Source organism: Verticillium nonalfalfae (assembly GCF_003724135.2).
Source record: "Verticillium nonalfalfae strain VnAa140/NRRL 66861 chromosome Unknown scaffold_52, whole genome shotgun sequence".
Classification (NCBI taxonomy): domain Eukaryota; kingdom Fungi; phylum Ascomycota; class Sordariomycetes; order Glomerellales; family Plectosphaerellaceae; genus Verticillium; species Verticillium nonalfalfae.
The window spans coordinates 22,999-46,233 of record NW_021167277.1 but is presented as its reverse complement, the minus strand read 5'-3'; the positions used below and the strand labels follow the sequence as shown (position 1 = coordinate 46,233).

The window sequence follows — 23,235 nt, the reverse complement described above, 5'->3', positions numbered from 1 at the left end:
CCGAGCTTCGGCGTAAACATTGGACTTATGGTGGGGACCTGCCCCCCGAAAGTGCCCCTCCATGGCAGGCACAGGGGTCGTTCCACGGCGAATCAGGCGCTGGAGGTCCACCAGGTGGGCCAACAATGCCTTGATCTTCGGTGCATCTGGAGGGCCCGACCCAATCGGCCGTGACTTTATCTTCTTCTTTGTCTGGCGTGGACACGAGGCGATGGACCAGTAACAGCCATCACAGCAAAAACAGAAATGATGAGAGATCAATACTGATGTTGTCTTGCTCGTCCAAGTTCACTATCTCTCGGCTCTGTTCCATCATCAACATGGGCGTATCGTTTTATTGCGCTACATTCGATCTGACGCGCCAGCAGCATGCCAGCAGACACCAACACTCAGTCAACCAGTCCTGCTAATCATCCTGAACGCATAGCTGCCGTTGGATGGCAGTGTCAGCAATCTTGAATCGCGCGTGCCTTCGAAATCGGTTTACGAGGTCCGAGTCATCAGGACCCGTCGGGTCTGACATGCTGCATGCTTTCGCAACTGTGTCAAGGCAGGGAAGAATACCACACGCCCGCTACGAGACAAAGCTGGCTCGCCTAAACCATGGGCTGACGCGGTTTCCGAAAATAAAGCTTCTAGGCCGTCGGCAACGCTCAAGACCAAGCAGAGGGCGCTGTACCGACCTGGACGTAGCTTCAGCGTCCATGGTAGTATCGCAGTATATAAGCGCACCCAAGAGCAGGCTTCGCTCCGCTGGTTGAGTATCGATGACTTGGGTGCCTTGCTCAGAAATGGCTCTTACTGGTGGTCTCGAGTACAATGTTGCTTCTAGCCCAATGTTGCTTCTAGCAATGCAAGTTGAATTGTCTGCTCCAATCGCTCGGCACGCCTGTATGGCAATCAGCAGATACCAAGGGGCCGGATCCGTGAAGAAGACTCTTGAAAGCCAAGCATGCGCCTTTCAACGTTGACAACAGCTCGACAGATGAGCTGAGCCAAGTGCACATCATCATGGACGTCACACCTCTATAATGACGCAGGCAACAGAGTCGCCAACGGCGGAGGTGCAGCACACGTTATACATGTGCTTGTACATGTATGAGACTTATAGCAGTTCGTCAGCATCCGGTAGGTTCGCTATATAAACAGATCCAAAATGCAACCCATGATCTTCATCACTCGCCTCAGTCACTCCACAGTGACCGGCCCCGCAGTGTTCAGATTTCGCCGTGTGTTCACCTTGACCGAAGCTATGGCCCTTCGGTGAACACCTCACCTGCTTCACCTTCCGCCCCCGCCCCCCGCCCTTCTTCTACCGCACCCCGTGACAGCCCCCAAAAGCCCCTGTGCCCTGTTTTGGTCAGCTCGTCTCGTTCCTCGGAACAGAAACTACGAGGCTGATCACACGAGCCCTAAACGTCAAGTCACCACCCATCCTATGCCAGGCCGCATCCCTGGAACTCTCAGACATCGGGACCTGCAGGCGTGATACCAGATCTCGATGCCATCAGATGGGAATTCACAGAACCTGCTGAGCCTCGTGGGGCGCAAAACGGCCATAACGGCCATGGCATTTCCACTTTGCGGAATGACTGCCTTGTCTCACTGAGCCACCCTCTTCCCGGTGGCGAACTCTGAGTAATACCGATTGACGGGCAACAGGCCAACAGGGTGAGCGCCTCTGCCTGGCAGGCAACCGAAGGAGTCACGTTAGGCAGTCGGTCGGCGTCCTCGCCGTAGGCAACGAGGCTGTTCGCACGAGGAGGCAGCCTCGCCATGGCAGATTCACAAAAGGACACGCAGCAAGAGGTTGTATGATAACTGTGGTTGTGATTTCCAGAATCGCTCTGGCTGGCATGCCAACGCCGTGTATACTGCATGCCGGCACATCTCGCTGTACGTGACACTAGGTGATGATAGACCAATCTCGAGGCATCCATCCTGCCTCCGGGAACCATCGAAGTGGTGTATGCAAATGCTCCCTCAACCTGAACGCCCGTGATGCATCCCGCAAAGTCCATGCAAACTAGTCAAAGAGGAAGATAAAGCCAAAGGAAGAAATGAGACCCCCAACATGCAAAGAAGGAAAATGAGATACCAAGTGAGGCCTTCTTGTACTGTCCATTCTCCCATTAGATCTCCTCCGCAGGCAGGACAAACCTGACCTTCTTCGTCGGCTTTGCAGCCTGTATATCTACCGGCCGAGTCCGGTCCTTCTTCATCGCCGAAGCGAGCACCTCTCCGGCCTCGATGCCCGCGACTATGGTGCTGCCGAGCTCGCTCATGGCCTCCTCTGTCTCCTCCTCGATCGACCAGACGTCGGGGCTGGGCTCACGCCAGACCTGCTGTGAGCGGCGCCGTGTGGCAAAGCTGGGCTGTCGGCCGCGGCCTACTGGCCTCGAGCCACGAGAGCGTCCCCTCGGGGCATCAAGGGGCGACGAGGGAGAGTCCGAGGCTTGGCTTGGCTTGGACCTCTTGCTGTCCATCATGAAGTCTCGCAGGGTAGATGGGAGACCAAAGTGGTGGGGCGCGAAGCGCATGTAGCTCTCCTCTTCGTCGTCTGTGTCGGGTGTGGCCAGATCAGAGAGATCAAGAACCGGTGGGGAGCCCGGCTTGCTGAGGCCTTCGAGGCTGGAAGGGCTGACGCTGCGGACTATGTCATGCGATGAGTGCGGACTCTCAATACCGGCGTCAAAGTCAAACATGTCGATGTCACCGCTGGCGTCCTCAAAGTCGGTGGGAGGTGTGAGAAAGTAGTTGAGAGGGTCCTCGTTTATATCGTCCAGAGATGGGTAGTCCTTGGGGGTAGAGGGCGTGAGGCGCACCTGGGTCGGTGGCCAGGCATCCCACCGTGACTTGGCCTGAAAGTGTGAAGACATATTGGTGATGAAGGTTGAGCGTGACCGAGAAGGGATGATGGACATTGATCGTGGGAGGCTAGCTTTGATATATGATCCGGGGAAGTGAGTGCCTGCAGGAATATCGCCAATAGGATAACAGAACATCAAGGGGGGGGACCCTTGGTCGGCGTGACCGGCTCCAAGAGCGAGCTGGGTGATGCGAAAGGGGGGAGTGGGAGGGGAACACGATTGGTGCAGCCTGGTTGTACGACGTGATGAAATGGGTGAGCCAACCGAGGAGCTGAAAACGAGGGCGCAGCTGAGCGTGGGAGTCTTATAGAAGTGAGATCCAACATGCCGACCAACTTCAGACACGAGGGGGGGTCAGGGCGGAGTCATCAGGATATGAAAAGTGAAATGCGGCACACCCATTTCTGAGGCGGTTGGGCACACCTCCATCAGAGGGAGCTCAGTCACGCCGGGCAAGGTGAAGCGATAGGCTGCCTGGTTTGCCTGGCGAGAGACTCGAATGACAAGTGAAAGTGGAAAGGCGGTCACCCGCCCCGGGCTGAGCGCCTTGCTGAAGCTTCAACCAAGGATGTCCACACTTGACTTGCCAAGTTGTGTGCGGTGACTGACCGACACGCGAGAGCCAGAGAGACAAGAGGAAAGACCCGGCTGAGAAGGGAGGAGACACATGTCGCGACAGATGCACGCAAGAGGAGACGCAATGCCAGACGCAAGACGGCAAGCCAGTGGTGGGCATGCGCGGTTTTGGGACGCACCATGCAAGGCACTCGACCTTGCATCGAGGCTCCCCAGTGTCGACAGCCTCAACATGTACGTCCCCTCTCACTGCCCGATGCTCCTCCAACCACGCGTTGAGCGGGCGGGGCGGTAGTGCACGATACGGCGGCATGGGAGACGCCTGATGCGCTTGTCTAGAGTGTCTTGGAGAAGATCCTCTCGCAAATGGCGGCGCTGCTTCGTTGATGGGTCCGATTAGCGGCTGCTGCACCTTGATTTGGGACGATCTGGTGGGTTCCCAACTGGGCTCTGCCGTCATTTTCGAGTAGTACGCCATACCATCAAGGGCCAAGTTGGACGGGGTTTGCGGGAGAAAAGCTGATCTGCTGATCAGGTGCCCGTCTTGGCAATCGGTAGTGGCTGCCACCCCGTCTCAGCTTACCCAACCCTGTTGATGGTGTTTTGGTAAGAATCGCAGCACCAGGAGGCCGCTTCGAGGCATTTGGGGGCCTTGTGAACACCCACACGCGTGGAAGGGCGTTGCCACCATGTGGCTCGGCGTATGGCGACGAGTCCGTATTCGCGGCCATCCGGGAGGTAGTGATGATGGGCACATGTGAGACGGGGGGTCGGAGGGTCGGAGTGCCGGGCCAGGATTGTGCGTGTGCGTGGGTGATCGACTGAGCAAGAGAGGACGGGGTTGGAAGGAGGGGAAGACGGCAAGACTTGGAATGAGCCATCAAGGCCACTTGGCACATGCACCAATCCTGCTGCATCTCGAGTGTGGAGGTTGGGCGATCGCGTGTGTTCAAGCGAGAAGATACAGCCCGCCTTCATTCCTCTGTTGTTTTCTCTGCGACAACAAGGCGAGCTTGATCAACTGCCCAACCAAAGACAGCATCTCACCGCCGGTCAGCTCATCGCACGTTGTTGCTGGCATTTCTCACTGTGGTCATTGGTGGGCACCGCGACCCACGACGATGAACATGTCGGTATACGGCTGACTGTTTTGCGACACGGGACGATAGACGGCACATGGCGACCTGGGCGGCGGCATGGACACAATGCAGCTGCGAACGAGTCTCACATATGGCTGCGGGCACCAGCCCACGGCTGGCTGTCTCATCGTGTTGGTCGAGGTCGGAAGGTCCTAGACTCTCACCAGAACATCACTATCCCTCGTTCCATTCCAGCCATGTCCCGTACATGGTACTTCTGAGCGCTGTTCCAAACATTGTGGATGATGTGTTGGTCGTTTGGTGGAGACACCAGCGTTGGAATTCATCAGCTCTCAAATGGCGCACTTCGCTTATTCAATTGCCGCTTCTCTGAGGAAATCATGGAGCTCGAGCGCATTGACAATTGACGTGAGATACATGCCCCTTGTACTTGTCCAGCGATTCTCATACAGCACGTCTGTCATGGGCAGCGAACCTACCTAGGTACCTTGAATCGAGTGATTCGAGGGCATTCGGTCTTTTCTTGGCGTGATCAATGATAAAGTGGTATTATTTTCGGATAATACTCGTGAAAATAGCTTACGAATAATCGCGAATCTCTAAGCCTGGGCAATCCATTAAGTGCTAGCAACCGGAATGACTTCCGAAGCGAATACTAATTATATACCAACCTCCTCGACGAGGAATATCTTCGTTACATAACTAATAAGCTTTAGACCTTACTCGGCAAGAACGTTAACTAGACTTCCGAGCATGATTTTCCCCAGAAATTCAAATAATAGCTCAAAGTCGAGACATATCCAGGCGGACCATCACGATAACACCGTAGGTGTAGTTCCTTCTAACGGTCAACAGGGCTTATGCAGGCAATAGGAAGTGCGTTTACCCGATCATCTCCTCGTCTCCATCTCCGCCGCCCATCCTCTTCCGTAACCTCGTGGCGTCTTCGTCACGTTTCCTTCTCTCCAGGCCCTCCTTGATCCACGCCTCGTAGGCCCCATTACCCGCCTTGACCTTCTCGCCAACAACCCCCTTCATGACCTCTCCGGCGAAGCCCACGAAGTTATGCCTGCGCAGGGCATTCTCCCACTGCCACTGCCGCCTCTTCTCGGACTCGCGCGCAATCGTCTCCTGATCTCCAATCTCTGCCGCAGCGATCCTCGGGTCCCTGACCATAGCCAGGACGTTGAATCGAATCTCACTGCTCGCATATGTGGCTACGCGGTCTGCTAGGATGCCTGATATCTTGACGGGAAATTCTTCCGGAGTGCAGTCGCCATGTGAGATGGGTGCTGGCTGCAGTCCGTCAAGCTCGTACAGCTTGCCTCCAATAGACGAGTAGGCGACAAAGTGGAACGCGTCCTCGCCACCCTCGTCGCCCCTCTGCGTCTCGTCGACGAAAGGGCTGCTCTTTGCGAAGCTGTTGTGGACCTCCCGAATGAGCTCCGAGTTGCTCAGGGCCTCTCCGCGGAACTCGGGTGGCAGGGCCATGGCGAATTCGCGGAACTCGCCCAGGCGATCACCGATATCGACTTCATCGTTCTTGTTCATAACCACTGACAGAAGGGCCTGGGTGCCGCAGGCGTTCTGAATGGTCTGGCGCGCAAAAAATAGACGTTCGGCGGCGTCCTCGTCGTAGGACTCTTTAGGTCGCGGAGGCAAGCCCTCGGAGGGGTAGCGGAAAAGGAAGATGATGCCATAGACAGGCTGAAGCGGAGCAAGGTCGTCAGGTGAGAGAGTAAGAAGCTCCTCGAACTGGACCCCTTTGACACCGAGGTTCTCGAGGAGATACGTGAAGACGCCGGCGTCCGACTCGACTGCGAAGAGGTATTATGTCAGCGAAATATTGGAGGAGAAAGGCGATCGGCTGTGGCATACTCGTGTTCCACCCGCCACTCATCGTGTCGTAGGCTGGGAAGGAAATGACCTAGGTTCGTAATGTTGTCGAGATGATTATCGCAGATATCCTCGCTACTGCTTCCTGGAAAAGCCGCGCTGTTGAAATCAGCTTTTCTTGCTGCAAGAAAGAACGTTGTATGGACTTGGAGAAAGCAATTCGTCCGCGATTGAGGTTGGAAACGGGCGATCCACCGTCCAGGCACATGTCGCGCCAGACAGAAGCTCTGGTGGGTCTAGGAATTCGAGCAAGTACGGTGGGCTAGAAGTGCCCAATTTTCATCGATTGCGTCACTTCCGTACCGTCCTTTCACCTCATTTTGTGGGCTTCCCAAGCGCTGTCTTAGCTCATGCCTGAATATTAAATGTAGATAATTAGTCGATGATGAGTTCCCGTCGGCATTTCGTCTCGACTATCCGCTCGAGTCCCCTGACGTCGCCCGCTGTATACCGCAGACAGAAAACTCATCAGTCCTGTTGTTGGACCTAGCAGTCCGACATCAACCAGCTATGAGCATGCAGTCAGCTTTCCTAGAGGTTTAGAACCGGAATAGGGGTTCTCACGTAAATACTTTGAATGCACCATGGTGACAATGTTCGTTGACAACATTACTTTGAGATGCTCTAGCTATTGCGTGCAACAGACCGCCACCAGATGTCTATCTACAAGGTTTTGAGTCTCTCGCAAGGGCTGTTTTGAGCTCCCAAAAATACAAACTCCGAATCATCACACAAGCCGAATAGTTCCTGGTCAACCTATGGCGTCCATTGGCCCATTCTTGTAGCTTTCAGCTTGCATCTCAAGGTCACTGTGACCGTCTCGTCCCAACTTGGTGCCCGCAACAGACTTCCTGCTAACGTTCTCTCAGTGCATTGAGCGAGGGGTGACAGCCCGATGGGGGGAGGCCGCGCCCTCACGATTGTCGTCGTAGGCACTTTCGTGTTCTTGTATGGTGGACCGTTTGCTGACTTCATCGATCTCATCGGGGGCGTCGTCAGAGCCTGCAATGCAGCCTTTGCTGCGGACGGCCCGGACGAACCAGGGCGGTTTTCCCATACCATAACCCTTCCAAGACCAATACTCCTTCGAGTCGTAGTCACGAGGCTCCAGGCGTCGTCCGCTGATATAGACGGTCAGTGCGATGAGGCCGTTGAGTACCGCATAGACGAAAACGCCCCTAGAGTAAAGATGTCAGTTCATGAGCGAGGAACGAAGGAATCACACATACGCTATGAGACCATACGCGACACTGTAGGAAAACGGAATAAAGGTCATGACGACAAAAGACGGAAGAACGTCTCCCATGTATCGCCAGTTGATCTGACTGATTTGCCTAATCATCATGCAGCCAACAAGCACAAGGGTACAGCCGGTAGCCCAGGGGGGAATTGAGGCAAAGATAGGGGCAAAGAATATCGACACCAGGAAACAAAGTCCAGTGACCATAGCTGTAAGTCCTGTGCGGCCGCCCTCAGCAATGCCGGCACCGCTTTCAATAAAAGCTGTGACAGGCGAGCATCCGAACAGCGCACCGATGGAGATGCAAATGGCGTCGCAGCAGTAGGCAATTGTCGAACGAGGAAAATCGCCATCAGTGGGGTCGACAACACCACAGAACCGAACCATTGAGTAGAGAGTGGCTGTAGCGTCGATGATGTCGACGTAAAGGAATGTGAAAAGGGCGATGGAAAAGTGTGTCTTGTCTGCCGATATGTCCCAGTTCAGCACATTGAGGATGTGCTCAATAGGGTGGAATGTGACGATCTGCTTGAAAAACTCAAAGCGTGCCTCGCCGTCTTCGGTATACGGGAAGTAGGTGATATCTGTATTGCGACTTTCAGGTGGTTAGTATGTGTTGAAGGTGTCGATGAAAGAAATACCTACGGCCACGACAGGATGGATACGAGGGCAATGCCGATAATCAGGGCATATTTGACCCGAAAGGACATCAAGTAGGCAGTGACGATACCGCCAGCGAATACAGCCGTCCACATCTGCAGTGTTGTCAGTCAATCAGTTTGTTGATTCCATATGGTCTAAGTCACTAACCTTAGGGCTTGACATTATGCCACCGTCGCACATCTGAGTCAGTGGGTTAATCTGTTCTATCGGACATCCAGCAATGGCCAGAGGGGTGGCCTTGAATCCTCCAGTTATGGCACCGATACCTGCAGCATACGAGAGACCAATCTCTGTGAGAAAGAAGCCAATGCCGACGCCTGTGGCGGTCTTGATAGTCGCCGGGATCAGTTTGACCAGCCATTGACGCAAGCCGGTCAAGGCAAGAACGATGAATATAAGCCCTTCGACGAAGACTGCCGTAAGCGCTACCTCGTAAGAGATGCGGCCTGAACCATTGGGTCCCACGACTTGGAAGGCAAAGTAAGCATTCAGGCCCATTCCGGGTCTGAACCCGCATTAGCCGAGACCTACTATAGGACCACAGAAGGGAACGAGTAGAAAGGGACTTACGCCAGAGCGACGGGAAGGTTGGTCATGAAGCCGAAAAGGAAACTTGATAAGCCTGAGATCGCAGCAGTAGCGGTGATAAGATCGAGTCGAACTCCTGAGGGTCGTAGGTAAGCGCATGCTACCCAGTCAAACCGAGAGTTTGACTTACGCTCCTTGCACTTCTTGTACGAGTCAATGCTGTCGCAGGAGAGGCGATCATCCTGGTCACAGGGGCAGGTGCCCCCAGTTTGTGACAGAATGATAGCCTGTAGCAATTATCCATCAGTGTTAGAGGAGATGCAGTCGAAACGAAACACGGCCATGATCATTGGATCAACTTACATTGACGGCAATAATGTAGGCCATGGTGGCAAAGGTCGTGAATCCTGCTCGAACCTCCTTGAAAAAAGTCGCGCCAGAGACCTCTTTAGGCTGTGAAGGTCTGGGTCAGCATGTACACCGAAGAAAGTGATTATAGACGCGAGGGAAAGTAAATGGAAGAAAGATACATGGCCGCTACCCTCAAGACGGAAAATACGTCCAAAGGTACTCTTTCCGATGCGCCTGTCGGCTCTGTCAAACATGTTCCCGACGCGGCGAAACTGGATCTTGATGCGAGCCCATAACGTTTGCTGCTGGGCCGAAGGGGCCTCGGCGTGCTCGAGAGGTTCCATGACCGAAGACTGGATCTGCTTTTCGAGTCACAAGATAAGAGTCTTGCTGTTGTTGAAAGGTAACTAACGTGGCTAGGGTGTTATCGACTCGAAGGACCTGGTGCGTAACAGTGTTTGGTTGGGGATGTGCCCAGGACGTCGGAAACGGTTGTTCTGACGTTAACGAGAAGTGGCGAGATGGTTTCTCGCCAGGTGAGATGATCGAACCAAGCGTCAACACAGGCCAGGGATTAGGGGAAGAAGGGGTCCAAGACGACCACGTCTTGCATTAGACGAAGTAAAGATGGAAAAAGGTTACTGGACCAGGAGCAGATCTAGTAGGGGCACCTAGGTTGCCTCAGACTTGTCCTTTCTGATTGTACGGGTGACTCGAGAGAAAAGGTGCTCGCTTGGAAGAAGAGAGGAGGTGGTTGAGGAAGGCCGAGGACACACAAAGTGAGTACACTGGAAAAACTCGTGTGGAGAATTAAGTCGAGAAGGAGAGAGGAAGGAGAACTCCCGGAAAGGCGGGTACCGCAATATGCTCACCTGTCGCCAAAGCTATTGTGGCTGACGCTGTTCAAGGCGGGGGAGGAGCAACCGACGATGCGGCTTGGTGAGAACGCGACCAGGGGTTTCAGTAAGGTAGGCAACGGCGGAATGTCGCGGAACCGCTTGTAAGTGTGCTGGCATTATGAAGGCTGCGAACGATTAAGCATTCGTTGTCTGACAGGAGACAAAGCAAGGGCATGATTGGACGTAGACAAGAAGGTTAATAGAAGTGCCAGCTCCTCATCTAAAGACAAGACCGAAGCCCACGACCTGTAACATGGAATTTTGGGGCTTTTCCTCCAGGTCCGGTGTCTCGATATCCTTTGATGGACAAGGAAATGCTCATTCGACTACCCATTGCTTGATCACCGTCAAGTTCACGCATGAAGAGAACTCATGCGCACTATGTGCTCATCAACGCGAGTCCCTGACGGCCAAGCTTAAGCAATCATCAAGGATGACCATGTTTGTCGTTGATGTTGCCTTGAATAGGGGACAGGAGCCAAGAGAGCGGTCTGTCCCAGGACCAATGACTTCCTTCGAGAAATGTCGAGCATGTCTCATGAGCTGCGAAAGCTTTCACGAAGTGCCACCTTTGTGAATAGCCTTGGCTTCATAGATCTAGTCACTTTACCTCAACAAGCAATGTGCAGGGGGGCGCAGGAGAGAGTATGTCTTCGAGCTCAATTCTCAAGCCTGACATAGACCGCGATCATAACGACGCCGTTTGTGGCCGCGGCTCCAAGATCTTCTCGATTCCACGGCCGCAACTGCAGCATTGCTTTTTTCTTTTTTGCTTCCGAGCACCACGTCATCCTTGATGTGCAAACCGACAGGATCTCATCTCCCGCCGGGCGTCAAAAGGCCACACAAGGGCCAGCATGAATGCTCGAGAGTCTTTGTGTTCCCTTTGCTTTAAAAGTCGGTCTTGGCTGAGCCAAGGGGTAAGCAAATCGAGCTCTGCAAGTCTGCAACTTGCCATACTCATGTCGTACACCTCGGACGAGACATGTCTCCCGGCTCCGTGATAGGGTCAGTTGAGCCCGGGTTGGCGGGAGTACGCATGAGACATGCGGATAAGCTTGCAAGCACCGAGATTTGGACTGTAGAAGCCGACCAGGGTCCCAGCCGCCGCCAGCTTCCTTCTCCTCCACGTCGCTCGACGTAGGTCGCTGTCGCTCATTACCATGGTCATATCGATCCTGTAGTTTCCTCCAAGGCAGCTGACTTTGCAAGTCATTGGTTGGCAGATAAAGGTCATAATCCTTACGAACAGTTATGTGTACGCTCCTCAGTAGACACCTAAACGATCTTGCCGCTCGATCTCGCCCCCATTCGCAGACTGCTTGGCAGAGACGTGCATATCGGCTGCTCGAGTAATGAGTGTAATGTGATTTGCCCACGGCTTCTCTCTGCTCAAACAAATATCTTTTGATTTCGTGGAGTCCAAAGACCATCCCCAATCCTGATGTACAAGTATGTGGCTAAGCAGACCAGATGCAAATTTCCCGCATGGCAGGGACATTTGACTGTCAGGCTTCGTTGCTATCCTTCCTTGGGTTGGCTGCCACGACCTTGGATTTCTCTGGCTGCTGACTGAGAAGTCCTCATGGTCCATCGAAGCCATCTTCAGGTGCGTTCCTCGGGATGAAGCAATGATGGTGGAGTGCTGTTACGTTGTGAAAGTATGCTTTTGGGCAATTTGCGAGTTGGGGGTGAAAATTTGGGCGAAAGTCCCGAAAGGATACAAATTTCACTGCCGTTGAGACTAACATCAGTCCGAGAGCACTGGACCTTGCGTGAGCGTGCCCACGGTGTTGACATAGGGGACCCAAGCGAGGCAATCGCCACTGCAACTTCAGTGGGGGGCGCTACTCTTTCACGTGCCCAGTGGCTTGCCAACTTCATCTTTACCTTCTCGTCCAGACAGACTGCCATGCCCATCAGATCCGGAACATCCTATCCCTTACTCCATCATCGAGAGCACACACAGGCATCTACAAAGGAAAAATAAAGGAAAGCCCCACCACAACCTTTTGGGTATCTGTACACGATCATCCATGCAGTAATTTGGACCTCCATAAACTCCCTTCAGTCTGTTCTTGCCTAGGCAGGTATAATGATGCCTGAAGCTTCTGCGATCTCAAGGAAATGTATTCGGTATCACTCTGTATCGGAACTGAGCGTCTTCCAAGCGAGTTTTTCGTCGTGGCCCTGCTAATTAAACCTACCGTCGCGGGGTCCAAAGGAAGCTCTGAGCGATCTTCAGCTCCATCGTCTATGAACCACGCCGACTGCCCCCAACTCTGTTCTCTCAAGGTCGTGCGTCATCAGCACGGCTCTGGTGGATAAGGCTGGGCAAAAACAAAATCGGTTACGTTTCTGTTATGGGCAGCGAGCCCGTCGATGGATATGCCTACCTGGGTATGACCCGCTCCCATCTGGTCCGACTAGCCAAGCTGGTTGTCTGCCGCTCATAGGACAGCTTGACAACGCGGAAGGCAGCCTGCAGTGTTCTCGAAACCAGGACGAGCAAACAACTTCGTCCGTTTCGATCGTTACCGCATGTGACCCGAGACTGTTTAGCATGAAATCTCCACGCGATTGAACGTCCTTCCTGTGATGTTGCTCGCATTGCAGGCGATAGTCTGGAAAGTCGACAGTCGCCTCTAAGGTTGAACTCCAGTCGCCATACAGAGGCGTGACCCAAGTGTCCCGCAATGAGTACACTTACTCCATACACATGGCAAAAGGTCTTTGCCTGGCCCATGGCTAGGACAAGGCCGAGCTTCTTCATGCCTTTCCTTCGAAGTCGATAGGTGTGCTGACAGAAGGTTCTCCAACCATCTGTGCGAGGATAGTCGGTGTCAACCCGAAGCGTGACATATGCAGGCGAGGAACGGAGCCGGATCTCTAGTGGCGCCTGCTCAACTCAGCAAGGAAGGGACAGGTGTATGTTGACGCCTGTTTTACTATCCGTCATGGGTCTGTGGTGGTGCCACTCGATTGATGTGGTGCATTTAGAAGGCTAGTGCCATATGAATGTATCCCCTGGAGTAGAAATTCGCACGATTCTATACTGAGTGTTCTGGACGATATATGATTACTTACTCTCTGGGTGCCTGAGCGCTGTCTTTCATACTTCACATATAGAAGCACGGCAGGACCGCCTGAGACCCTCGCCACGGCTGATACTGGTTTCAAGGTTGCGAGTCGCTTCATGCACTCTTCCTGGGGCCAATCAACGACGCCTTGGTCTCGCGCAGCTCAGTTCGGGTCATATAACAAGAGACAGCAGGTTAGATTGACGGACATGGCTGGCCGTCTCGGCCAGGGGACCAGGGTCATGGTGGTAACGCAACAAGGTGCTTAAGCTGGATCAGGCAGGGTGCTCCAGCTACAAAGGTATTCGGTCTTACGCAAAGACCATCCACTGGCTGCGGCATACCATGGCATGTTCGACGTCGCACTTATGTTCACTCGGCCCCCGCCCCCCCGCAAGCCCAATAGCGTGTGGGAGAGGCAACGAAAATACACTTTGGCGTGAGACTACGAAGACGTCGGTAGGCTATTGGTCAAGTTGATCGAATCTCAACTGGAAGAAGGTCACTACCCCTTGGCTCATTGCATGTTCCTGAGGCCAACGAGCGGTAGGGCACCGTTCAACTAGTTTGCACACGGAGGTCAGTAGGGCACACATGCCACTGAGAAAGCTCTTTACTTCCATATTGTGCCGCGAACACATCGCATACGAACTTCGACCCCCTCTCCATGATGATTAGCTTCCTGTCGATTTCACTGTCAAGGCAGTAATTGAATGGGCATGGAATCCCAGCACTGACTACGTAGCGATGAGTCAATAAAGAGGCTAGCATCGCCTTGGGCATCACCGGCGCTCCTTCCATACCTACCTGCCCAGGTATCTACCTTGTCCGTACTTTCCTCACTGCCCCTCTTCCGCCCTTTACGATATCCAAACCCTCCGCTGCTCCTGCCTCAGCAGTCCATACTGGGCATTGTCACAGGCTCTGATACACTGGTGGCGTTCTACTTCGGCGAAACATCCCCTCATCCCCTCTCTTCCTGCTTTCTTCCTCGACAGTCATCTTGAACGCATGTTATGACACACCTCTCCATCTCCTACTCGCAGTTCTTATTCCGACCTGCCTTACGCATCTTCATCCTCTTCATCTGCCGGTGCCGTCCGACCCAAGCTGTAGTTTGAGCAACGACTAGCACTCTCGGTCTTCTGCATCGACTTCTCAACTGACTCCCGTCCCCTGCAAGGTGCCTTCGCTCGTTGCTGGGGAGGGGGAATGTATGTCACCAGCGAGCTTGTGTTCCACCCCAACGCGCCCCAGTTGGTCCTGTCAACAGCATTTCAATCTCTTCTTTTCAATGCTGACGGCGGTACCCAATTTTTTTCGACAACCGCCCATACCTGAGCATTTTATAATCAAGGCAGGCACCAGTTCCAGCCTCGTTACTGCTGTACTTGCCGTCTACACAACCGTGTGTATAAGGGTCATTCAATCGGCAAACTCTTACTTTCTGGACCATTGCAACGCCTCTACAGACAGATACAACCGCTTTCGAACACACATTAATATCAGCAGCTCTACGAAACCCAACATTGGACGCCAAGTGTCTGTGACCCTCCTAGAATTAATTCAATCGTCTGCCCATCAACAACATCAAGCTTCACTTACCATCTCTACCTGCCTTCCGAAGCTTCCAGAGCTCTTTTCGCAGTAGTTTCCACCTCGATCGGCACCATGTGGGAAGTGGTATGGACAGATCCTGACAAGGAGTCACGGAGGGAACACCGTGAGAGAAAAGCGATACAGAAAGAACAAAAGGATAAGGACCGAGCCACTACAGGATCCGTCTCTACCCGCAGCGTCTCCCCCTCGGAGAGTAGGACCTTCGGCTTCTTTGGATCTAAGAGCTCGAAGAGAAGCACCACGCCGAAGCCTGAGTCCTCCTCGCCGACACTGGCGAGCTCCACTGACGACAGCAAAGTACGACGCGTCTCTTGTCTGTCTTCGACTCCTTCTACTGCCGCATCACCCCCCACTTCGGATCTTCTGGCAGCTCCCGTAGCTTTGTCTTCCTCGGCAGATCCATTAACGTCTCAACTTACGGAGTCACTCCACGACTCCCCGGGGTCATCAACCAGAGGTATGTTTTCTTAAAACACAGATAATTTTCATGCAGCTTATATGCTCAGGTCTTCTTGACTCTGTGTTTTCGAGATGGACCGATACGTCACTTCCGCCAGCCTCACCAAGCACTACATCTATCGCTGATTCAACCACCAAGACGACGCACTATATTCAAACAATTGGCCCTTCATCCTTCATCACAAAAGACACCAAAGTCACCGTCAGCCCACGAACTTGTGGAGATGATATTGCCGGTGTCGTGTCAGTAGTCAGGATCTCCGCAGATCCCGTCAGAGAAGCTCCTCCGACACCTCCTCGGTCACCAGCTACACTGTGAGTGCTCTCCGAGAAACCTACTCATCTTGTGATACGTATGAACCCGGCTAAGCTTGCTGGATACCAGTATCTCGATGAACGCAGACACACCAATCAGTCTGTTTCCCGGACAGTTCTCTCCACCCTCGAAAATATCTATTGCGCGCGCTCCGTCCTGGACATCCAAGTTCAAACCCAACAATCCTGATGCATGGAAACCTCCCGACGCCTGGGATTGCGTGCCTTCACCAGAGACTCGGGCCTCTACGTTCGAGGATATCATGGAGGATCCCACAGAAGCCGAGGAAGAAATGTCGCTGTCGCTTAACTTGAGCGGCGTCCAGCGAGAGGTCAAAAGCATGGCCGTCGCAAGTCCAGAAACCCGACTCGTGCGTTTGACAGAATCTTGGGGTTGGTCAGACGAAGCCAACTTATACAAAGAGCTTGAGATGGAGAAGAAACGATGGATGCTCTCGTCTCTTGACAATCTTGACAAGCCCGTTGACATTGACCCTGCGAGGCACGTTCCATGGAAGATTGCGACTGCGAAGGCTAAGAAGGTGCTAGCCCTATACGAGTCTCAAGGTTGACAAAATCCTCATCTGAATCATTGGATATGAGCTGACGGAGACTAGCAACGACATCATACCTGGCTGCTCTTCACTACACTAAGAACATCTACCATATGTCGCCCACACCGCTGTCGCATAGGCTGTTCCCAAATATTCACCCGGTTGCGGTTCCAGCCATCTCGCCATCGACATTCCCTGTAGGCCCTGGCCTGTTTGGTGCAGTCTACTCACTTAGTCTTCCGTCTCTGGTTCCATCTCCTGATGTTCCAGCCATACTCAAGAGCGTTCACCGTTGTCTATCAATGGGTGGTACATTTCATTTGACGCTCATCGACCCGTTACCTTCTACTACAACGTTGGGGCCCCGGCTTCGAGCGTGGCTCGACGAGCATCTTCTTTTCAATCTTGAGCGCAACTTTCGTTGTATGAATCCGAGCAAGCTATTCCCCATCTGGTTGGCAGATGCTTCGCTTCGTGCTGAGGGCAGTACCATCACCACGGTGAAGTTCCTCGCCGTTGCGTCGACCGACCCTGAAAGGGTTGAGGCTGAGGGGCTGAGACGGTCTGAAAGGTCTGTCAAGCAAGAGCTACGTAGCCTCGTGGGACGGCTGTTGTGGATGGACGTTTGGGGTAATTACATCGCGGCGGATGGCTGGTGGTGGGATGACCCTGCGATTGTGCAAGAGTGCCAGCAGATGCGGACCTCCTGGGAATACTGTGTGATCGAGGCTGTCAAGGATGTGTAGTTGTGGTTGACTGCTGATCGTATTTGACCCAACCACGCAATCGTTGGGTCACAAGAGGGATTTGTAATTGTTGCGTGGGTCGAGCCCATATACACATGTGAAGGATACTGAAGGCCGCAACGCGGTCTGGTGCTCACATCCCGGCCTGACGCGGTAGCGGCGGTAGCGGCTGATGTTACCGTACCTGAGCGCTGGGACTTATCAGATCCCTCCATGGCCCGCAACAACCATGTTTTATGTCTAATAGCTAAACTATGATCAAAATGTCAAACTTGCTGAAGTGCGATTACAATGGCAGTTCTAATCTAGACCGCCACAGTCCCCAAGCCATAGTGGAGTCAGCGGCACCCCTGATTCTTGTGACATGTCAAAAATGCTCTGGATTTCACGGTGAGTACAGCCGTCTAACCCGAGCAGCTCTTGCCATGTGTCGAGACGGATACTCCGGGTCGAGGGCCTCTCTGAGTGTGGCATATCCCCCCATTCTGTGCCCGGGGATTCTTCACGCCAAAGCACTCCTTATCTACGTCTTCACTGCCTTTTGACCCCGTACAGGGAGGGACCAAGGCACAATATGATGGCTTCCCGCCGCGCCACGCCTCTGCCGAAATCCCGAAGCCTTAACATTTCCTGTTTCGACATCAACCAACGGCTCGCATCTGACATGAGGCACGATGCGCGGCATTGAAATAGCCGTTCAAGAGCCCGCGAGGATACGCAGACGATCATGAGCCAGTCAGCACACGCAAAGTAACCTCAGAAACAAGTGGCACCTTTGACAGGTGGAGTCGCGGGGTAGCAGTTGCCTATCCGCGCTTTGACCCTCCCGCCCCCTTCGTCGCCTGAGTCGTGAGAGTTTGGGTCCGTGGACGCGACAGTGTGATGGGGATTGCATTGGCGCGTAGGGGATGAGTTCCGGTTGCTTTGTGAGACCTGTCGATCAGGGGTGCCGGAAATCGGTCAAAGTAGGCCGGCGGTTGTTATCTGGATTATTACCGAAATCCTCTCGTCCGCTGTCACAGGGCCTTGAATACTGATTTCACACACACACACACACACACACACACACAAAATCGGCAACGCCTCTTGACTGCCACAGAGGAAGGAAGCGTTCGAAAGCTCCGATGCAGAAGCAAGCATGGCCCACTCTGGGGCAAGGGGTCGTCAGCCATGTCATCTCCTCAGGCACGTCAGCCGTCATTTGATCACAATCGCCGAGGCGCAGACGGCCAGGCCTCGTTGAAACAAAGAAAAATGACCGATTTACTCCGATTGTGATTTTACAAGGCTTTCGTCCCCTGTTGCCCACCGTACTGACGTCAATAACGGGTATATGCCAACGCCGCAACCTTTAGAACCCAGTGATTGAATTTATGCCTCCCATCATCGTGTGTCTCCTTCCGTTCGCTCATACTCTCGACATCCGTTGGTTTTCGCTCGACTCTGGCCTGCTCGGCTCGCTGTGCGCCAATTCCGTCATACTTTCCGTCTCATAATTCATCTTGGCTCCACGATCCCGACCACCCAGCTTGAACTGCTCGCCGCGGACGAAGCCGTTGCTGCTCGTCCTGTTGCTCCGACGGCCTAGGCTCCGCACGTCTTCCCAGAAGAGCTGGCACGCCTTCCACGATGTGACCATGTAGATCAGCGCGTTCCAAAATCCCTGCAGCGGCAGGACAAAGGCACTCATGTACTCAAGCACTGTCGACGACCGGTGGCCGTGAACGACCGAGTAGACACGGTTCGCGCTTGAGGGAATCCAGGTGATAAGGAGCGCTGTAAAGAACAGAATGGCGCACTTGGCATACGTCCACGCTGCATTGTTCTTTTCGTATGTGCGGCGGCGCGCATTGGGTGCTGCTGTCACCGGGCGGGCGGCGCCTTCGGAGTTGCTCTGGACGGGCAGCACAATGTCGCCTTGGCTGTCGCGCGGATGAGGACCGTTGGCCGTGATGCTGACCGAGTAGGCATCCGTGTTGGGCATTCGCGGTGCCGTAGCTCCAAGGGCCGAATCCCGTCGCTCCATAGGCACCAACCCAATAGCCCCTTGAGGTTGCTCGACAATGACTTCGTGCGTGATGCGTACTTCAGTTGTCTTCATCGACGCGAACATTTCGTTAAAGTTGGCGAGGCCTTCGGCGTCGTGAGAGCTGAAATCCTGAAGTTGTTTACGCTTGCGGTAAATATCGCCTCCAGTGCGGATGTAGATGAAGAACGTGATAAGGATGACCAGCCTGTAAGTTATGTTAGATAGGTGTCACGTTGCCGAACAGTGAGTGAGGGTGACCAACCACACAGGGCCGTAGAACGTCAAGATGCGCCAAATTTCCCACTGCCTGGTGACCCAGCACCACAGCGTTGCGTTACCATAAACCCTGTCGCCGTTGTTGTTCCTGACGAAGATGTAGGTCATGGCTGGGATTAATGGAATGCCATAGCAACAAATCATGTAGGGGATTTCCATCCGCCGCAGCCTTTCGGCGTCAAACTTGTAGTAGAAAGTAAGATACACGTTAACGGCCATGGCCAGTGTCCAGAAAGCATCTGCGGGCATGAACCTAGTTTCAATTAGAACCACAAACAAAATATACGAAGGAAAGGCAAAGAACTGACATCTGAATGAGGAATGCTTGCAGTTGACAACCAGGTGAATCGGGCGACCCGATATATGACCTGGCCATCAGCGTGCCGATGTTGGTAATGCCATTGCCAAAGGAGGCATAGAATACCAGTCGGTTGATGGGTTTGTGAAATGCTTTGGAGCAGCAAAAGGTGATAATGATGAATAGACATCCCAAGAGAGAAAGGATGGAGCAGACACGCTCGACAATGCTGAGAGCATCCAGCGTCTCTTCGCCCAAGTTAACCTTCCTCGCAGTGTTCATTGTGGCTGTTGGTGAATGCTCGAACGCATGTGATCGAGAGAAGAAACGCGATGACTAGCCAGGGGAATGCAGGTAGCTAGTCGGCGCCACGGTTTCTGCTCGAATACGGACGAATTCTAAGCTGGCTTCCCCCCAAGTTGTGCACTGGCCGAGCCTCCGGGGTGAGCTGGCTGATATACCAAAGCTGACAGGCCCGTGAGCCAGCTTGTGGAAAGAGCGAGGGTGTGACTGGGCGATCGGACCTCGTAAGCGTCCAGGCGTCGTTAGGTTGGTGAAGCGGATCCCCGAGTAAAGTTGCGGGTATGGCTGCTGATCACTCACAGACGGGAAGATCAGTTGCTCGATCAATCAAAATAAATTCTGGTCGGGATGGACAGGTCTCATCGCGTGCGTGGATGGACTTGGACAAACATAGAAAGGTAGGCCCAGACGATCGAGAAAAGATGACCCGCGCGCAGATATAATGGAATGATCCGGCAACGGAACAGGACAGGACACACGAATCAAGTCGACTCGGCCATCAGGACGAACTACGCCTGGGCAGGAGGATAATACGACATGAGCCCTCCTTTCTTGGCCTGGCCCATGCGTCAACATTAGGGGAGCATTGCTGGTGGTGTCCGGGGTACCAGAGTCGAGGAAGGAAACTGGGGTGAGGGGTTCGGTTTGTCTGGGTAGAGGAGCGATCCTGCCGTTGTCCTGCGAGGACTAGGGTCATTCGAACGTCCGTTTGGGACTTATCCGTCCTGGGGCAACGCATGGCACAGCATGGGATGCACATGTATGTGGCTGGCAGGGTTCAAGCTCCGTTCCACCGAGGGTTGCTATTGTCCCGGGAGAGTACAGCCACGAACCATTGCCACAGACATGGAAGTGGAATATGCCAAGGAACGAACCGCAACAGACTGCTTTATGTGATGCCTCGTGTGGAAGACCAGCCCTCCTAGCCACGAAATCGTCAGGATGGTGGGATTCGCTGGGTTGAGTTGGTGTGGGGTCGCAGGCACGAGATAATGACCCTTTGCATCTTGTACCAGTGATTGCACGATGAAATGTTCTCTGGGTAAGCATCTCTGAACAGCCATGGTGGGTAACCCACCGCTGATCTCCTGAAAGAATTGGCCTAGTGCCTACCGCTGATCGTAGAGGACATGGTGGACAGAAGAAATCGCGACTCGAGCGAGGAGGATGCCTGCCTAGTGTCGCTGGTTTCTTCAGCGCACGAGCAGGGGCGTAACACCCCCGTCAAGCCACGCAACATGGTGCCAGTCATGTGCAATGACCAGCCAACTGCTTGGTTGGTACGGCCACTCCGTGTTGCTCTCGGATTCCTCATTTAGAGTTGGTCATGGTGCTTCAGGTTAATATCTGAAGTGCAGTGAGGAAGACGCAACCAAGGAAAAATGCCGTGTGCGCCGATGCCCCCAGACTGAAGCCGCGTCGAATCCACGAAGAGGGAAAACCACCGCTCGGTCGCTCTCAACGAGCTTGAAGCCAAGCGTGAGTCGGGAGTGTGAATGAGTCCCCGGAAGCGGTGAAAAGAATGCGACACGAATGACAAATTGGGCTACCCGTGTAATAGATACGGCAGGCAGCGAGCGAGTTGTTGTCGTGACCAAGGGAAAACTGCGAGGAGATTTTCATTGTGTATTGTGTCTAGGCGGACACTTGACCACTTCAGACGACCTCGCCATCACGCAAGTCCAGACCTCAGACGGAGGACGGTCCTGAAAGGGGGGTCGGGGCCAGACTTGGGTTGCTTCGTCCACGTGGAGGACGCCACGGCATGGCTAGTGGTTGTGCCGGGTTGTTTGAGATGGCCGGAATGGTGTCGCTGATGCAGCTATCTTGCTTGGGCCTTCGCTTGCGTCGTCTGATTGCTTGACGAGTGGCTGGCTGTGATGCGACTGTGTTTTTGGGAATCGAGCCAGCCATTGGCCGCGTTGGGGAGGACGCCGAAGGGTTTTCGCCTTGCCAGAATCGTTCTTCTGCTCGACCTTGTGTGCAAGGAAGAGGATCCATGCGTACTCGCTAACCATGGGTGAACGTTGATTAAAAGTCGCCTAGGCCGAACGCCACAGGCGGCGCAGGCGGCGATGGGACGGGACGAGTTCGTCGAGGCACCAACAGACAGACCCATCTACATACACCCTTTTGCCGTGAACTGAGTCCGAGTTGCCGTCCCGGGCCCCAGTGGGTTGCACGTCGAGACGCTATCACTTTTGGCCTCCAGGGCTCGGCTCGTCAGTGTTTCTGAGCTGGAGAGGGTGTGGTGCCCAACCAGAAATCTACCTGGTCAAGGGCGGAAGCAGGCTGATGTGGTAGACGGGGATGACTGGGAGCAGGGAAGATGCTGCGGGGTCCAAGGTTGTGCCTGGCAATTGGGAGGTCTGGGCATGGAGCTGAGTCTGGGCAAGCTGGGGAAAGTGGAGGTGTGGCCAGCCCTCAGTCCCTTCCTACCAGGTACTTTTGGTAGGTCCTCTCCCGACAATTGTGGAGGCGATCGAGGAGAGTGCCCTGCATTGGTACATTTCCACCTGCACCTGCCCTCGACATAGTGGGTACGTACCTGATCGAATCACGACGGCAGGTTCTGTCGTCAGCAGCTAACGACCAGCGACTGCCTCCTTTCCCTTGCCGTACCTGCATCTTCGAGGGCCAGAATCCTGTGCTCATTTCTTCGATCCCCAAGCTCCAAAATATGACGGGACACCCCCTTTTCCCAGCCCACCATTGATCACTACCGGGCTTTTATCTCAGGTACGCGACGAGATTCCCGATCTTCCTTACAGTAATTTGTGATGTTTGCTCGGAAAACCCCCTCCCCACTCACACGACACTACAATCTAGCCTGGACTTCGGTTCAGGACACGATCTGGCAGGCAGTACCTAAGTCTCTCGTGAGTCGTCAAGGCGAGGACGATGCTCACCCGATTTGTGGCCATCAGAGCATAATGCTGAACCGGCCCTGCTGTATCCCAGCCTACGCAAGCGGGTGGTCGCCGTGCCGTCCGACGTGGAGACTCAGATCCTGCGTGTCACAACTGAGCCTTCAGATCGCGAGTCACGTCAATCAGAAGCACGACAGGTGCTGTGACAATGTAGCTCGCCATTGATCATCGGAGGGGTATGCATGCGCGGCGACCAATGCCAGATGTAGCGTTCCTTTGCCTGCCAAGACAGCTCATCGCTTGCCAACCTCATTCAAGCTGCTCTAGGTACGACAAGGATTCTGCCTGTGCGCTTCCTGTATTGTCAGGGTTCATTTAGCCTTTGGCAAAAGCCTCTCCTTCCCCCTTCTCGGCCTGCCAAACTAGGCTGGACCGACTATTCAGCAAGCCACAATGCTGGTTGACGAAGAGCTAGCCCTGTGGACATGGTCGACGGCATGGTATGCGGGCATAATATCACGAAGCAGGCTAGCCCGGTGACCTCGACGCATGCCGGGTTTTC

General features: G+C 53.9%; 5 protein-coding genes across 5 annotated transcripts; 1 reads left to right on the top strand and 4 right to left on the bottom strand.

Moving 5' to 3' along the window:
• Positions 1–2,132: 2,132 nt before the first annotated feature.
• On the bottom strand, positions 2,133–2,924 carry D7B24_006949 (uncharacterized protein; the record flags this gene model as incomplete). The annotated part of the gene is made up of 1 exon (XM_028641069.1): positions 2,133–2,924. One exon carries the CDS (start codon positions 2,922–2,924, stop codon positions 2,133–2,135), a length of 792 nt encoding a protein of 263 aa, XP_028494861.1.
• A 2,504-nt stretch (positions 2,925–5,428) lies between these two features.
• On the bottom strand, positions 5,429–6,446 carry D7B24_006948 (uncharacterized protein; the record flags this gene model as incomplete). Its single annotated transcript, XM_028641068.1, has 2 exons — positions 5,429–6,363; positions 6,425–6,446. 2 exons carry the CDS (start codon positions 6,444–6,446, stop codon positions 5,429–5,431), a joined length of 957 nt encoding a protein of 318 aa, XP_028494860.1.
• Positions 6,447–7,307: 861 nt separating this feature from the next.
• Positions 7,308–9,568, bottom strand: D7B24_006947 (uncharacterized protein; the record flags this gene model as incomplete). The annotated part of the gene is made up of 8 exons (XM_028641067.1): positions 7,308–7,620; positions 7,672–8,277; positions 8,328–8,437; positions 8,493–8,850; positions 8,916–9,009; positions 9,064–9,160; positions 9,237–9,326; positions 9,404–9,568. 8 exons carry the CDS (start codon positions 9,566–9,568, stop codon positions 7,308–7,310), a joined length of 1,833 nt encoding a protein of 610 aa, XP_028494859.1.
• Positions 9,569–14,874: 5,306 nt separating this feature from the next.
• Positions 14,875–16,897, top strand: D7B24_006946 (uncharacterized protein; the record flags this gene model as incomplete). Its single annotated transcript, XM_028641066.1, has 4 exons — positions 14,875–15,280; positions 15,330–15,597; positions 15,668–16,164; positions 16,215–16,897. The coding sequence occupies 4 exons, from the start codon at positions 14,875–14,877 to the stop codon at positions 16,895–16,897; spliced, it is 1,854 nt and encodes a 617-aa protein (XP_028494858.1).
• A 1,408-nt stretch (positions 16,898–18,305) lies between these two features.
• On the bottom strand, positions 18,306–19,782 carry D7B24_006945 (uncharacterized protein; the record flags this gene model as incomplete). The annotated part of the gene is made up of 3 exons (XM_028641065.1): positions 18,306–19,131; positions 19,189–19,455; positions 19,511–19,782. The coding sequence occupies 3 exons, from the start codon at positions 19,780–19,782 to the stop codon at positions 18,306–18,308; spliced, it is 1,365 nt and encodes a 454-aa protein (XP_028494857.1).
• Positions 19,783–23,235: the final 3,453 nt, after the last annotated feature.